At 66.9% G+C, this 16302-nt stretch overlaps 3 protein-coding genes across 3 annotated transcripts; 2 read left to right on the forward strand and 1 right to left on the reverse strand.

Moving 5' to 3' along the window:
* The first annotated feature begins 31 nt into the window (after positions 1-31).
* Positions 32-5074, forward strand: WDR6 (WD repeat domain 6). Its single transcript, XM_074152106.1, has 6 exons — positions 32-98; positions 176-2585; positions 2928-3023; positions 3224-3340; positions 3548-3666; positions 3781-5074. Exons 1-6 carry the CDS (start codon positions 32-34, stop codon positions 4269-4271), a joined length of 3300 nt encoding a protein of 1099 aa, XP_074008207.1. The 3' UTR covers positions 4272-5074.
* Positions 4969-10111, reverse strand: DALRD3 (DALR anticodon binding domain containing 3). The gene is given in 17 exon segments (XM_074152107.1): positions 4969-5521; positions 5747-5815; positions 6044-6157; positions 6268-6326; positions 6439-6562; positions 6651-6733; positions 7090-7148; positions 7742-7812; positions 8132-8254; positions 8353-8411; positions 8668-8948; positions 9026-9315; positions 9471-9710; positions 9712-9763; positions 9765-10024; positions 10026-10078; positions 10081-10111. Coding segments are annotated over 17 exon segments (2088 nt in total). The 3' UTR covers positions 4969-5401.
* Positions 10112-13585: 3474 nt separating this feature from the next.
* NDUFAF3 (NADH:ubiquinone oxidoreductase complex assembly factor 3) lies at positions 13586-16064 on the forward strand. The gene is made up of 5 exons (XM_074152331.1): positions 13586-13654; positions 13927-14119; positions 14202-14268; positions 14615-14715; positions 14905-16064. Exons 1-5 carry the CDS (start codon positions 13599-13601, stop codon positions 14998-15000), a joined length of 513 nt encoding a protein of 170 aa, XP_074008432.1. The 5' UTR covers positions 13586-13598; the 3' UTR covers positions 15001-16064.
* Positions 16065-16302: the final 238 nt, after the last annotated feature.

The following is a 16302-nucleotide window of genomic DNA, read 5'->3' on the forward strand; positions in this document are numbered from 1 at the left end:
GGTGGGGGTGGGGGGGGAAGGCGGTACCAAGATGGAGTCGGTGGCGCTGGTGGCGCCGGTAACGGCGCTGGAGTTCGCGGGGGACGTGCTGCTGGCGGGTGAGCGCGGGACCGGGACTGGGAGCGGGACCGGGGCGGGCGGCGGGGCCGGTGGCGGCTGACGCGGTGTCCCGCAGGCACGGGCCCGGAGGTGGCGGCGTTCCGGCTGAGCGGCGGCGGGCCGGCGGCGGCGGCGGGCCGGCGGATCGTGCTGCGTGAGGCCAGCGTGCAGGGGCTACGGGCCGAGCCCGGCCCCGGCCCGGTGGTGCGGGTGGCGGCATTCGGCGGGCGCTGGCTGGCGGTGCTGGCGGTGCGGGGCGGCGAGGGGCGGCTGGGGGCCTGCGGCGGCGGCGGGGCGCGGGAGGTGGGGGCGCGGGTGTGGGAGGCGCGGTGGGCGGCGGGCGGGCGGCTGGCGCTGGCGCTGGGCGGCGGGAGCGTGGGGCTGTACGAGTGGCGGGGCGGCGGGCGGTGGCTGCGGCGGGTCAGCTGCGGCGGGGCCGGGGCGCTGCGCTGCGCCGTGCTGGCGGGGACTGGCTGGGGGCGGCTGGCGCTGGCGGCCGGTACGGCGATGGGGGCCGTGGTGGTGTGGCGGGCGGCGGAGGCGGCGGCCCCGCGGCGGCGGCTGCTCGGGCACCGGGGAGCGGTGCTGGCGCTCTGCTACTCGGCGCCGCGGGGGCTGCTCGCTTCCGCCTCCGAGGACCGCAGCGTGCGGCTGTGGGCGGTGGGCGAGCTGGGCGGCGGGGACGGGGACGGCTCCTGCCTGCTGGTGTGCTACGGGCACGGGGCGCGGGTGGCCGCCGTGCGGCTGCGAGGGCCGTGCCCGGTCAGCGCCGGGGAGGACGGTGCCTGCCTGGAGTGGGACGGCGGCGGCGGCGTGCGGCGGGCGCGGCGGGGACACCGCGGGGCCCTGCGCGCCCTGGCTCTGCGACCCGCCGGTGGCCACCTCGCCACCGGCGGCGACGACGGTGGCGTCCGGCTCTGGCAGCCCCGGCGGGTGGCCCCGGGGGCGGCGGCGGCGGCGGTGGCTCTGGGGGCCCCGGGGCGGCCGCGGGCCGTGCTGCTGGCGGGGCCGCGACGGGTGCTGGCGCTGGATGAGGCGGGCGGGCTAGCGGCGTACGAGGCGGCAGCGGGGCGGTGGGTACCGGTGCTGCCGGCCCCCGCTGCCGGTGGGTCCCGCGGGATGCTGGCGGCCACCCCGCTGCCCAGTGGGGCTGAGGCGCTCTGTGCTCTGGGTGGCGGTGACGGGCGCCTCCTGCTCTTTACCCTGGGCCACCCCGGGGCTGCCACTGAGCTGAGGCTGTTCGAGGGGGCCGTGCGTGGGCTGAGCTGGGCCCCCCACCCTGGGCTGCCCCCCAGCATCGCCGCCCTCCTGGTCTCCGGGCCTGACGGGGAGATGCTCTGGCTGGACGTCACCCACTGCCCTGGGCAGGCACCCCTGGTGCGACTGATGGGACGGTACCTACTGCCACCCTGCAAGCAGCGCTGGCACACCTGTGCAGCCTTCCTGCCTCAGGAAGGGCTCCTGGCCTGCGGGGACCGCCGGGGCTCCCTACTCCTCTTCCCTTGCAACAGCTCCCCAGGACAGGCTGCGGAAAGCACCAGCATCACCAATGGTGGTACCGACTCGGTCAGCGAGGACGCCGGCAGCGAATTGGAGCCTTCTTGCTTGTTGCACAAAGAGGCACTTCCCCTTGAGGCCCCGGTGTCCATGCTCTTTGGGCTCCATGGGAAGACAGGGGTTACCTCGGTGGCCTGCCACAAAGGCTACATCTACAGCACTGGCCGGGACGGTGTCTACCGCCAGCTCCGCCTGCAGGGCCAGCAGCTGGAGGTCCTGCAGAAGCACAGGCCCTGCAAAGGGCTGCAGTGGATCGAGGAGCTGCGCTTCACCTCCAGCGGGGACCTGCTCGTGCTGGGCTTTCATGCTGACAACTTTGTGGTGTGGAGCAGCAGGACTGGCGGGAACCTCCACTGTGTCCCCTGTGGTGGGGGGCACCGCTCCTGGAGCTACTGGAGCAGCCCCTCGGCCGAGGCCTTCGCCTTCATCAAGTGTGGGGACGTGATGCTGTACCACCGCGAGGCCGAGCCCTGTGAGCAGCAGGTGCTCCTGGCGTCCCTGCACGGGCGAGAGATCGCCTGTGTGCGGCGCCTGGGGGCGGTGGAGGTGCCCGGCCACGCCACCCTTAACATCTTTGTTACCGGCAGTGAGGACACCACAGCCTGTGTCCTGGCACTCGACGAGCATTCCCGGGCAGCCGTGCCCCTTGCCCGGCTCAGCGACCACATTTCCAGCGTGAGGGCGCTGGCGCTGGCTAGCCCTGCAGGACCTGGTGACCAGAGCTTCGGTGACAAAAGCTTGTCTGCCCTGCTCTTCTCTGCAGGCGGCCGGGCACAGATCGGGTGCTACCGGCTGCTGTGCACTGGGGACCCAGCCTCTGAGAGTGCTGTGGCCTGCCAGGTCGTCCATGTGGCCTCCCACCGGCTGGATGAGCACTGGGAACGGAAGAAGAACAGGCACAAGCTGGTCAAGATGGACCCGGAGACAAGGTGATGCTCAGGGACTGCCTGAGGCAGGGTTAGCAGTCACCATGGTCTGGGAGGGTGCTGGGAACCACAGTGGGATATACGTATTCTGCAGCTGCGGGCTCAGCAGAGGCAGAAGGAGCTAGTGTGGCTTCATGTGTACCTTCCTGGTGTCTTATGCCCAGTGGTTGGACCTTAAGGAGCTTTTGGGGCTAGAGAAAGGCTTGGCCTTCCCTCGTGCCTCCTCCAAGTGCTTGGAGCTGCATCCTGCACTGGGCTCAGGCTTCTCTGCTCAGGCTTCTCACCCACCTGCCTGGGGCCACAGGCATCACAGAGATGTTGGTCAGTATTGTGTGTTTCCTGCAGGTACATGTCCCTCTCGGTCGTGCCCGGGACCAGCACTGAGCAGCTGTCAACACCCTGGAAGTTTCTGGCTGCTGCCTGCAGTGATGGATCGGTCCGGTGAGGAGCCGTCATTGGGCCCGGCAGGGAGACCAGAGCTGGGGCTGACAACGGGAGCAGAGCAGGCTCCCCAGAGGAGGCTCCGGCTGTGAATGTTGCCGGCTCTGAGCCGGCAGCAGGATGGTGTGTGGTGGGAAGTGGGGGCAGAGGCACCAGGATCCCCCTTCTCCCACAGCTGACTGCCCTCTGCTCCATCACAGGGTCTTTGGGCTGCTGGAGGCTGCCCGGAAGCTGGTGCTGGTGGCAGAGTCGTTTCACCACCAGCGCTGTGTGCTGAAGGTGGAGGCGTTCCTGCACACACGGGCAGGAGGGGAGAGGTGAGCCCCAAATGCTGTGCTGCAGCTGCCGGGGTTCTGGGGACAAGCGTTTGTCCTCACGAGGACAGCCGCCGACAGCTCAGCGGGCGGAGGGGAGAACTCAGTCTGTGAGGGCTGTTCTGCCACTTCGCCGTATCTCGGTGGGGACCCTCGGGGCTGCCCACCGTAGGGCTGCGGCCGGAGGCTCCCCCAACACTTCCCTTCTAGGAGACACCTCCTGTGCAGCGCGGCCACCGATGGAAGCATTGCTTTCTGGGACATCACCAGCCCCATCGCGGAGGCAGTGGACACCCTGCACCGAGCGGAGGGAGAGATGCAGCCCCTGGGTGGGTGCAGCAGCTAGCGGCTCCTCTGCCTCCCGAGGGAAGGCCATGCTGGTGGCTCCTCTGCTCCCTCTGACCAAGGTGAGTATCGTTCTCCTGACCGAGCCTGTTTTCCAGCCCTGGGTGCCCCACTGCTCACCGTCATGGCCCACAGCTGTGGTGTGAACAGCCTCCACGTCCGTGAGACAACGGAGGGACAGTACCTGGTGGCCAGCGGCAGCGACGATGGCTCCATCCATGTCTGCCTGCTGGAGGTGGCCCTGGGCAAGGGGGAGGCTGTGGCGGAGACCTGCCTGCGCATCCTGGAGCGGGTGGCCAGGCCCTGTGCCCACGCTGCCCACATCACAGGGATCCGGGTGCTGCGGCTGGACCTGCTGCTCTCCGCCTCGGTGGACCAGCGCCTGATGCTGTGGCACTGGGGCCCAGGTGGGCTGGAGGCCCTCAGCACCACCTTCTTCCATGTGCCTGACCTGGCTGAGGTGGACTGCTGGGAGGTGGGAGAGGCCGGGGGGGAGCTGCACTACTACTGCGTGCTCTGTGGGCAGGGGCTGGAGATGCTGCGCGGCACGGCCCCCCCAGAAATCCCTCCACAGGAGGCTCCCTGCTAATGGGGTAGGCGTGCAGCACACCCCGCTCCCTGCCTCCATGCTCTGCCCATCACTGCAGCACGTGTCCCAGCCTGTCTGCTGATGTGTCCCTTCTTGAGGGGACAGGAGTGCTTGGCTCCTTTGGGGACAGCACAGCCATGTCTCAGGTGCTTAAGGCTGGTGATCTCGGGGGAGAATTAAGATGCGGTCCATCCCGGACCAGCCTGTAGCTCCCCAGGCAATAAAGGAGGAGTGTGGTCATCAGCCCACCCTGCCCAGGAGAAGCTCCTCCTCCCCAAGCTGTGAGGGACCTGTGTCCAGTCTTTCTGGCCCCAGTCCTAGAGACGAACCTGATCATAAAGGTGCTGAGCACCATGCCCAGCCCTGGGGGCTTGAGGGCAGCAGGAGGCCAAGACCCAGTTGGGTGCTGGTGTGGCATGTGGCAGGCTGCAGCCTTGTGCTCCTGCCCTGTGTGACAGCCCTGTCCCTGCAGTGCTAGGAACTGTACTGGAACAAGTCGGGACACTGCTCTGCAGCAGCAGCCCAAAGTGTGCTGTGCTATGCTGGTCTGGGCCAGCCCTGCCTTTCCTCAGAGCAGCCCTTCAGTGCTGCCTCAAGGTTGTTCTGCACAGCCACAGGACCCAGCACAAGAAGCTGCAGGTGGCCCCAGCCCCACATGGGGCAAGGTGCTCTTCGGGGTCAGACACACACAGCATTTGTCCAGCAACAAATGTATTGGACCCTGGTATTGGGGCTTGGTGGGAGCCTCAAGCCTCAGGAGCTCCCTGCCAGCACGGAGCCACCTTCAATAAACGGCTTTGAGGAACACAAGGTTGGTGTCTGGCTTTGTGGCGACTGGTCCCTGGTGCCACCTTCCCCAGTACTCCCCAGCCTGGCTTGCCGGGTGCTGATGGTGTAGAGATGGCAGACGCACCCCTCTCCCCCGCTGGGCACAGCCATGGGGTGTGCATTGTCAAACCCTCAAAACTCAGGGGAAGGAGTGCATCTGCGTGGGGCTGAGGTGTCCCCTGGTTCTCTGCCTGACTGCGGGGCAGCCCCTCGCCCTGCTAGGGAGGATGTGCCTCGTCCTTCCCCTCGTGGCATGTTATCCTGGTGCCTGTCACACTGTGGCATGGCTCTTCAGTGGTGGCTCAGATCTGGCTGAGAGGAGGGAGGTGCAGTGTTGCCAGGGCACTGTGGAACATGTCCCTCACCGCTCCCAGCAGCTGGAGGCGGGCAAACATCTGGTCAAAGAGGTGAGGGAACGGCTCCTGCAGGGAGAAAGGCAGTGACTTGGGGCTGGTGGCCATATTTCCACTATATGGGCTGTCCCTAGAGGCACTGCTGCTTCTGCACCCTGCGTAAGCATCTTTGAGGGGCTGGTGTGGGGCTGCATCACCCCATTGGCACCGCAAAGCCCCACAGCTGCAGTTCAGTCCCAGAGAGGACTGCACGGCTGCAGCCCTCCAGCAAACAGCCCAGGACATCCAACTCACCCCCAGGACGTGGACCCGGTTGTAGTAGGAGCTGAAATCCATGCTGAGCTGGATCAGGAACTTGCACACCTGCAAAACAGAGAGCTCTGCTGGCACGGTGGGGTCTGGCTGGCCCTGGGCCCTTCCCCACCCCAAGCACAGCAGGGTCAGCCCCAGGGGAGTTGTGTGGTCTCTTCCCTTGGCACTGCCCCCATGCCGCTTAGCACGGGGTGGGCAGCACCCTGCCGGCACATAGCCTTGCCCTGGGCTGGGAGTGTTGGAGCAGCACCCACGGGTGCTCTGGCACGTGGCACTTACTGTCTCTGTGTTGGCTGTGATCCGGATGCCCTTGCTGGGTGGGGGCAGCTGTGCTGCCTGCTGCAGGACTTCAGGGAAGGGCAGGAGATAGTTGAAGAGCAGGAGCCACTCACCCTGTGAAAGGATTATGTGTGTGGGAGAGGGCCAGATCCTCCCGGGCCAGCAGCATCTATCACCCGAGCCAAGGGCACACAGGTCCCCATATTCCCTTTCTCAGTGCTCACCTCTTCCCGGAGGCAGGAGAAATTCAGTTCTGATGCTGGTGGCAGAGGTGGGTATGTGCCTGGAAAGGAGGTGGGAGATTGTCGTTGTGCCCAAAGAAGGCCCTGTGGCTCCAGGCATGAGGAACAGCCCAGGAGTGGCTGTTAGAAGGGGGTTGTGGGGCTGTTGCTCACCCTGCTCCACAGCCCGCTGGTAGGTGTCGAAGAGCGTGGCCAGCCGGGCACAGTTGTACATCACAAAGGCACCACTCTTGGTTCCCTTCGTGGAGATGCTGCTGTCCTCCAGGTCCAGAGTGATCTGAGGGCAGGGAGAAGTCGCAGTCCAGGCTGTTCCTTTGGTATTCCCACTGCTCACCTGCCCCGCTCTGCACAAACCCCTGTCCTACCTGACTCCGGTGGGCCGTGCTCAGCATCTCAAACCTGATGGCAGCCACTGTGAGGGTATCAATCACCTCAGTCCAGGCCTCATCTGTGGAGAACACAGGTGCCATCACGCACAGCTCGCTCTGTTCCTGTGTAATGTCACCCCCAGTGCCCAGGCAGGAATGCCCACTGGGGCCAGGGGACTCCAGTGGAAGCTGGGGACCACCACACTCCCCCAGCCCTGGCCCCCATCTGCAGGGGCTGCTTTGTGCTGGTGCCCCGGTTTAGATGCCTTCCCACAAGCAAGGTCATCACCTGGCCCCATTGCAGAGTGAAGAGGGACCACCGTGTGGGGGAGAGCCCCACTGTCTGCAAACACAGAGGTGAGGGGGGGAGACTCATGGGAGCAGCAGAGACTGGGACAGAGCAGCATCCGTGTAGAGCCACAAAGCAAAGCCTCACCTTGCGCAAGCTCCCCGTACTTCATCACGGAGGCTTCGTACATCTGGCGCTTTCGGAGCCTGGGAGGAACACGGACACTCACGGTCACCACCCCTAGGTTTAGCTAGCCCCAGAGACCGTCCCAGGGCTCCCTCAGCCTTCAGGGTGCTTAGGGCACCCCAGCTGCAGCAGCGACCCAGCCAAGCAAAAGTGGTATAAAACCTCCAGGAGCCGGGACAACCCTTTGTGCCACTGCCTGGAGGGCCGTGAGGAAGCCACTGTGCCAGGCACAGGCTTTGCCTTTTGGCTGAGAAAGGGCCATCCCCACGCCAGGGCCATCCACTGATGTGTGAAGGCAGGGAGATACCACCCTGCATCACCACAGTGCCCAGCGTCTGCTGCTGCCTTTCCTCCCAGCAGCATGGAGAGGGCCAGAAACAGCATTGCTGGAGGAGGCCACTGGGACTGGGGAGGACCCTGTGGTTCCATTTGGAACCTCCATTCCTCTTAAAACAGCCCTGAGGCCACAGAAAAGCAGAATGGAGGGACTGCACAGAATCTCCATGTGCCACCAGCTCACCCAGCGCTGCACTGTGGCTGCTGGGTGCCCATGGGGCCGGCAGAGCACAGGCAGGCAAGCAGCACAGCGGGTGCCTCGCACACACCAACTTACTGGAAGTACTGGTCTGCCCCGATGGGCGATGAGGGGTTTGTCACCTTCACTGGCCCACAGACCAGGTGTTTCTGAAAGAGAGAAGTGAGGTGGGGCTGGGGTCAAAGACTCAGAAGCTCCACAGAAATGCAGTGCAAGAGAACCGGGCTAAAACCAGCGCTGTTCTAGCTGTGTCACCGCAGTCTTCTCCTGCCTCTCCTTTAGTGCTGAAATCCCAAGGGCACAGAGGCTGCTCCACCACCTGGGCAAGAGTGTGGAGGGGCCACTAAGGGAAAGGAAAGCTCACAAGGGGGCAAGGCTGGGCCTCCGCATTCGCTGCGGGGACTGAAGGAGGCTGGCTGAGCGCAACGATGCTGGGGGCCACAGTGAGGAGGGTGGGAGGTTCCTCACCTGCAAAGCTGTGTGGGCTCCTGGATCCAAAATCCTCCAGAGCAGATCCAGCTGCTGCTGCTGGAATTCCTCCTCGCAGCTCACCACATGCACGACGCTGCAGCAGCTCCCCTGGCCTTCAGCCTGCAGCAGAGCACAGCAGGGAGCTCACATGCCATGGCGTGACAGAAGGAAACGAGATCTCGAAAGTGAGAGGCCGGCAACGCCACAGGGTTACTCACCGTGCACTGCAGAACAGCTTGCTGCAGCTCAGCCAGGGACCGCAGCTTCTCCTCCGTCACTGAAAGAAGGAAGGAACTCTCAGAGAGAGACACGAGGGCTTGCCACCCCCCCGCCAGCTTGCCCCATCGGGTCTGCCCCAGGCTGTCTGTGTTTCTGGCTCAAACCAGACTAAATGAGAATAAGAGGAGAAGGCAATTTGGATCTAAATGCCCCTTATTTTCTGTAAAAACAATTGAAAGAAAAAGGAAAGAGCCCTGTTTGCAGCCAATCACCCCCTGCTGTGACACCAGAGCTGCTGTACTTGTGAGGCTCACCGAGAAGGACGTCTAGATTGGGGTCGTAGCCCTCCAGACCCTGCTGCTCCACGAAGCTCTTCAAGTGCACTTTAGAGATGACATCCTCGGGCAGCGCTGCTGCGCCCAGCGCCTCCTCACAGGCTGTGGCACAGGGGGACCGGCCCAGCGCTTGCTTCAAGGCCGAGATGGCGTCGGGGAGGGCCGAGCCGCCGCAGGTGGAGGGCCAGTCGACGCGGAGCTGCTGCAGAACCTCCCGGCTCCCCTCCTCGGGGAGGGCAGGGACCAGGCGGACGCTGACCCTGCGAGAGAGGGAGAGGCGGGTGGTGGCCGCAGGGGGCTGGGCGGCGGGGCCGGGGGCGGCGGGGGAGGCACTCACCCCTGGGCACGCAGCAGCTGGGCCAGGTGGTCGGCCAGCAGGAGCGGGCGGAGGTGGCGGGGCCGCAAGGCGGCGGGGCGGCGCAGGGCCGGGCAGTGCAGCACCACCCGCCCCGCCTGCGGCCCCGACGGGGACGGGGACGGAAGGGACGGGGGGCCCAGCAGGCGGCGGAAGGCCTCGGGGCGCCGCACCTGCACCGCCAGCCCCGCCGGCGTCTCCTGGCAGCCCCGCACCGCCAGCACCCCCGGGCCTCCCAGTGACGTCACGCCCGACATGACGTCAGCGGGCACCTGCCGGGCAAGAAGGCGACGAGCTGTTAGTCCCCGGCCCGCACGTGGGCCGGCGCTGGCCCCGCCCCTTGTTTAAGCCCCCTCCGACGGCCCCGCCCCTTCCCTACACGCTCCGCCCCCTCCGCTCAGGCCCCGCCCGCGCCGCCATGGCCTACCCGCCCGCCGGGGAAGGCGGCGCTCAGCGCGGCCCGCGGAGCCAGGAAGTCCCGGTGCCGCAGGTTGCGGGCCCCGCTCTCCTTCACCCAGAGCCCCACGGGCCGCCCTAGCGTCCCGTTAAGCGCCCGCAACGTCGCCGCCAGCCCCGGCCGGTCCTCGCCCGTCTCCATGGGAGCCTTGCAGCCGCTTCCGCTGCGGCAGGCCGGAAGTGACATCACCGGGCGGCCATCTTGGGGGCGGGCGAGTTGGACGGGGCTGGGCGGCCATCTTGGGAGTAACGGGCGCGGCGCCCGCCATGATGTGTGTGGCGAGCAGAGCGGCGCCGCCATGATGGGAGTGGCGGGCCGGGAAGGGGCGGCCGAGGCCGAGGACCGGGGGGCGTAAGGCGGACCCTAACTGGAAGCACAGCACGACCCCAGGGCGGGCAGCTCGACCTCAAGGCTCCCCGGGCACGGGGCAGGCCGGCTGAGGAGAACCAGCAGCAGTGGCAAGGTGTGGTCTGCGGCGGCGGCTGGGCTCGGCATGGCGGAGGCGGACGTGTGGGCACGGGGTCGTTCCTCACCGTGCTCCCCAGCCAGCCCCGGCTCTGGGCACCCTCTGTGAGAAGCGCTGCCCTCCCACCCAGCGCCTTCCTGCTCATCAGCCCTGGGAGGAAGGAGGTGGAAAGAATCGATGGCACCATTGTGGTCGTGATCACATCCGCAGAGCTGAGCTCCTCTGCAGCAGCCGTGTCTCAAGCGCAGGTTTGCAGAGGGGGGGGCCCACGCTGCTGCCTGGGCCCTGAATGGAGCAGGTGTAAAATCAGAAAATGGTTTGGGTTGGAAGGGAACTTTAAAGGCCATCTCGTCCAACCCTCCTGCCATGAGCAGGGACATCTTCAACTAGATCAGGCTACTCAGTGCCCCGTTCGACCTGACCTTCACTGTTTTCAGGGATGAGGCATCTATCACCTCTCTGGGCAACCTGTCCCAGTGTTTCGCCACCCCCAGTGTAAAAAAATGTCTTCCTTATATCTAGTCTAAATCTACACTCCTTTAGTTTTAAACCATTACCCCATGTCCTAATCACAACAGACCCTGCTAAAAAGTTTGTCCCCATATTTCCCGTAGGCCCACTTTAGGTAGTGGAAGGGGTTATAAGGTCTCCCTGGAGCCCTCTCGTTTCCAACCCCAGCTCTCTCAGCCTGTCCCCATTGTCAGGCAGGCAGTGGGGGCTGCCGCTCCCCCCCCCCCCCAGGGCTACAGGCAAAGCCACCTCCAACCTGGGAATAGTGGCAATAGCCCATCACGCACCCAGCCCCGTGCCAGCTCAGTGGGGAGTGGGTATCCGGGAAGCGCTAACCCCCCCACGGCAGTGGGGAGCACGTGTCCCCGGGGAGCGGGGGACCTCCCTCCCTGCCCTTCCCTTCCTGCCCTCCCTGCAGGGCCGGGGGGGCCGCTCTGCCCGCAGGGCCCAAACCGGTTCCTCCGAGGCTTGTGTGCGTGGGGGGCCGGGGCAAGGGCAGATCCCGGCAGCACAGCCCATCGCATGGGCTCTGCTGAGAACGCAGCAATCCTTTCGGGGCTCCGTGGGCAGCTCTGCAGCTGGTGGCCAGTGTGAAGGGGACATGTCCCCCAGCTGGGGGGTGGCTGTTCCCCCCCCCCCCCCGGCAGGGCAGGGCCGTGGCCCGGTGGGGTGCTCCCTGCACCACCCACAGCCAAGAGGTGATCTGAGAATCGCTGCTCACACCAGACCAACTGCTGACTGTCCGCAGGGCAGGAGCCACCCGGGACACCCTGCCTGCCCGGCCGGGGGGGTGGAAACACACCAGCACGGGCTGGGAGCACGCTTGGACCTTGTGCCGCTGCTCTGAGGGCTCAAAGCTGGATCTGTCCCCATCCCCACAGCGCTGGAGGTCCCTGCAGGCAGCCCACATGCGGCCCAGCAGCATGGTGGCCCAGGGTGGTGGTGGGGCTTCTCGGTGGTGCCGAAAGAGCTTTGGACAGACACGACATCCCCGATGGCTCTCTGGCTGCCTGCTCAGCGGGAGTGATCGTGTCATTCCAAAGCTGTCTCTCTCTGGGGGACGGATCCTGCCCAGGCACCACTCACCCCTGCCAGCTCTGGGGGAGGGCTGGGGGGGGGGGGCCATGGAGAGCCTGGCGTAGGCTGATGGTGGCGGGAAGCTTGCACGGCATCTCGTGACTCGTACTGCCCCGGTGCAGGTGGCCACATCCACCCTGTGGCCAGCAGCCGGGGCCGCCGCTCAGCACGCTCGTCCCGGCGGTTAGTCCCCCGGAAGCCAGCTGCTATTTTTAGCCGTCGGTGGCACGAGACCACCGGAGAGCCCCTAGCCCCGGGTCAGGGGGGCTGAGCCAAGAGGCTGGGCACCAGTGATCCCTCATCCCCACACCCCCCTTCTCCCAGTGTGGCCCCTACGCACTGCCCCAGCCCCACGGAGGGGTTGGAGGGGGGCGAGCAGCTCTTGCCCCTTGTGGGGTGGCGTGGGGCAGCAGAGTTGGGGGTGAGGCGGGGGCGGGAGCGCGGGTAACGAAACCCCAGGGCAGCTGGGCGCAGCGGGGACAGCTGCTTTTGGGATTCCGTTGCCCGCGCCGGCGCCACAGAGGGATGGGCAAGGGGGCCACCGCCATGCCACCCCGTTCCTGGGGCAGCCAGTGGGCCAAGGAGGGGAGAGCGTGACTTACCGGCAGGGACGGGGCAGAGGATCTGCACGGGGGCCGCTGCCAGGCCGGTTGTGGCCGGGGGTGCCGGGAGAGGCTGCGGTTGTGTCATGGGCCGGGTGCCAAGGGGAGGGCGGCGCGGGTGAGCCAAAAGGAAACGGCTCCGAACAAAGCCCCGGTGGGGCTGGAGCATCTGGTACCAGCCCGGCAGCCCCCGGAAACCCGAGCCGTCCCCGAGGGAGGGCATCCACCCCAGCACCTGTGCCCGGCGGCCGCACGGCATGGCCCCCACCGCCATCAGCGCCGACAGCCCTCTGCCGCCGGGCGCCCGCCGTGGGGGGAAGTGAAACCGTGCGGGGAACCCCACCGGCTCCACGCGGTGCTCACGCGGTGCTTGCCCAGGGGGACCCGCCGTCGAGCGAGGGTACCCCTCCGTGGGTACCAGTGACGGCCGACACCTCCCTGCCCTGGTGGCGGGAAAAGTCCCACTGCTGACACCCGGGAGCTTCCCGGTAACCCCCGTGGTGTCACGGCTCTCGCCGACCCTGGCTGGGTGGCACGGGGTGGGGGACTTGCATCCCCAGCCCCAGGGCACCGCCTTGAGCCCCCAGTCCCCTGCCACCTGCTGCCACCTGTCCCACCGGGTGTGGCACAGAGGAAAGGGGGAACCGGGACGCGGCAGCCCGCGGGTTCGGGACAGGGAAGTCACGGCGGCGGCTCAGGGGGCTCAGCCCGGCTGGCAGCAGCCACCCCACGGCGGGGACACGCCGTGCCGGGGGCACAGGACCAGGGCAGAGCCGTGCCGAGCCCCGGGGCACGGGCAGGGCCAGGCGGGCAGCGGGCTCCCCCTGCACCCCGGGGCCGGGCGCGGGGACCGGCGGGCACCCCGCGGCTGCGGGACGGGAGCGCAGCCGAGCCCCGGTCCCGCTCCCTCCCGCCACCCGGCCCGGCCGCCCGCAGGGTGGCGGGGACCCGGGACCGGGAGCCGCCCGCTCCCCTCTCACCTCCGGCCCCGCAGCCTCCGGCGCAGCAGCCCGGGCCGGTCCGCGGCCCTCACGGCGGCGGGGATCGGGGCTCCGCGGGCGGGACCCACCCTGCGCCGCCGGGGCAGGGCCGAGGCCGGGGCAGCGCAGCCCCTCACCCGCCGCGCCGCTCCCCGCCCCGCCGCCGCTTTCGGTTTCGCTCCGGCGCCGGACGCAGCCCGCCCCGGGCGCACCAGGTCGGGGCGGGCCCGAGCCCGGGGGAGGGTCGGGAGTGGTGAGGGTGTGTGTGTATCCCTTCCCGCCGCCCCCCGGCAGAAGGGGGCAGCCCTGGGCCGGCCCCGCTCCCGCCCCCGGTGCCGCTGTCCCAGCCCGGTGGGGCCGGAGCTGCCCGCGGCGCCGGCGGCGGCCGCCAGGGGGCGCGCGGCGGGCGGGGCGGGGCGCGCGCTGAGGGCGGAGCCGCTCTGCGCTTCCGGCGGCGGCAGCCATGGCGGTGGCGGCGCTGCGGCTGGTGGCCCCGGCGGCACGGCGGGCGGCGGGAGGGTACGGGCACCGGCACCGGCACCGGGCAGGGAAGAGCCCTGTGGGGCGGTGGCCGGGGGCGCACGGGGGGTCGCTGTGAGGCTGCTGTGGGTGGTTGTGGGGTGGCCGTGGGGCTCCCTGTGAAGCTGCTATGGGGTGACTGTGGGAACGGCCGTAGGTCTCGCTGTGGGTGCGCTGTGGGGTGGCCGTGGGGATCGCTGTGGGTCCGCTATGGGGCGGCTGTAGGGCTGGCCGCGGGCCCCACGTGTGCGAGCCGCTCCCCGTCCCCGCAGGGCGCCATGCCGGGCTCACCGCCTCACACCCGCGGACGACGAGCTCTACCAGCGGACGCGGGTGACCGTGCTGCAGCCGGACTCCCCCAACACCATGTTCATCGAGGGCTACACCAGCCGCGGCTTCACCATCAGCGGGGACCTGGTGGTGGGGCCCTGCGCCATCCTGCCCCGCGCCATCCTCCAGTGGAACGTGAGTACCCCACGGCGGGCAGGGGCCCCCACCCCGGGGGGGGGGCTCTCTGTCCCACTCAGTGCCATCGGTGTCCCCGCAGGTTGGCTCCTACAGGGACATCTCGCATGAGAGTCTGTCGCTATTCCGGCTGCTGGAGCCCCAAATAGGTACGTGGGGCAGCTGGGGCCCTGCACTGTCACAGCCTGCCCGAGGTGGCTCCTGAGCTGTGCCAGGCTGCTGGGGCCCTGCTGTCCCTGGGGCCAGCACAGCTCTGCCCAGCCCACCCCACAGCACCCTGCCAGCATTTTGGGGGAAGGAGCTGCTCTCTGGCATCCCTTTGCTTTGCAGCAGCAGCAGCTGGAGGGGCAGGAGGGACACAGCAGGGCATGTTTCCCCCTCATTTGGGCTGCTGTGTGGGATCTGTGGGTCCTTGTAAGGAGGGCAGGTCTGGGCCGAGGCAGCCCGAGTGTGGCGCTGCTCTCACCCTTGCCTGTGGTCGTGTCCTGGTTGCAGAGATCCTGGTGCTGGGCACTGGAGACAGGGTGGAGCGGCTCCACCCCGCCGTGCTGAAGCAGATGCGGGAGTGTGGGATCGCTGTGGAGGTGCAGGACACGGTGAGGAGGCAGGTGCAGAGGCAGCACCCCAGTGCAGGGGGAGTGGTGGCACAGGGAGCTCCCTGTGCGCCCTGAGGCTCTGCCTGCCCGGGGATGGGCCGGAGGGAGGGGGGTCTTTTGCCCCATGGGAAGGGCTGTATCTCCTGCTGGAGGACAGGGTCTTCATTCCCTCCCTGTTCTATTTCACAGCCAAATGCGTGTGCGACCTTCAACTTCCTAACAAGTGAAAAGCGCCTGGCAGCTGCTGGGCTCATCCCTCCACGGGGCACCTACATGGGGATGTAGATGCTGCCTGACGTGGCTGCAGGCTGAGCAGCTCATCCCTTGCCTGCCTGAAGCCCCCGAGCATCACCGCTCTCTGTGGAGAAATGCTTTGGACTCAGTGGAGACCAGCTGTGGCTGGGTGGTGTCTTTGTGCACAGGAAGGTGCTGTGAAATGCGTGGGCTTGGTTCTGCCCCCAAATCCTTGGCTTCTTGGCCTCCTTGCCCAGCCCGGGCTGGGGGCTGCAGGGCATGGCATGAGGCATGAGCGTTGCTGGCAGCACCACAGCTGTAGCTCTGCCGTTCTGCCAAGACGGTGCCCGGTGCCTTGGCAGCAAGAAGCCGTCGCCCTGAGGCAGGGCAGAGGCTGGTGAGTGAGCTGCACAACTCCCGGGCACGTCTGGGGCTCCACAAGGAAAATACATGTAAATTGGAAATACAAAGCAATTGTGTGGTGGTTAATGTGCAGCTGAGCGAGGCTGTAATGCACCCGTGGGGTGTGTGTTTTCACCCCCCTGTGGAGCTGGCCAGGCCGGTGGGGCTGTGGGTCAGCCCCCCAACAGCTCCCTGGGCAGCGTGCGTGGTGCCAGGGGGTGCCACTGGCGAGCAGCTCCCTGTGCACGGCCAGGACCAGCAACTGGGGTGTGCCAGCTGGCGCTGGTGAGCCCTGGGCTGTCCCGTGGGGTTTTGTGCCACCCCTCCTGCACCTGTGTGCCTTGCGAAGCCTCGAGCTGTGGTCGGTCCCAGGGTGCAGCACCCCATCTCTCTGCAGGCTCAGAGCTCAAGCAGGGGACACGGAGAGGGTCACTGTCCTGTCCCCACCCCAACATTGCACTGGCTGATGGTCGTGGGGGCAACCCCTGGGGCTGGGGGTACCTAATCGCAGCCTCCTGCCCCAAACCCTGCCACCTCCATGGGCCCAAGGTGGCGGGGGGGTGGGTATGTGGCTGCAGTCCCCAGCCCTGAGGCAGCCTGTGGGCTAGCTTTGTTAATGAACCAGCTGTATTAATGAATGTTTGCCACTAACACGATTATGTTGCTATTCGAGGCTCTGATTTCAGCACATGAAAATCTAATTTGACATTGCCAAGCTATGGAGTCTTTTTTTTTTTTTTTTTCTTTTTTTAGTCAATAATATTAGCGACACAAAACACTGATGGTAAACACAGGCTCTTCAGCAGGAGTGACAGTTGCATGTGTTGGAGGGGGCCGATACACATATAAAATACCTTCGGCACCTGGTGTTGCAGGCACAAGGGGCTGCAGCTGCTGGGGCGATGTGGGGACAAGCACCCTGGGGTTGTGGGGACAGCGTGGGACCTTTAG

This window comes from Numenius arquata, chromosome 8 (assembly GCF_964106895.1).
Source record: "Numenius arquata chromosome 8, bNumArq3.hap1.1, whole genome shotgun sequence".
Taxonomy (NCBI): Eukaryota; Metazoa; Chordata; class Aves; order Charadriiformes; family Scolopacidae; genus Numenius; species Numenius arquata.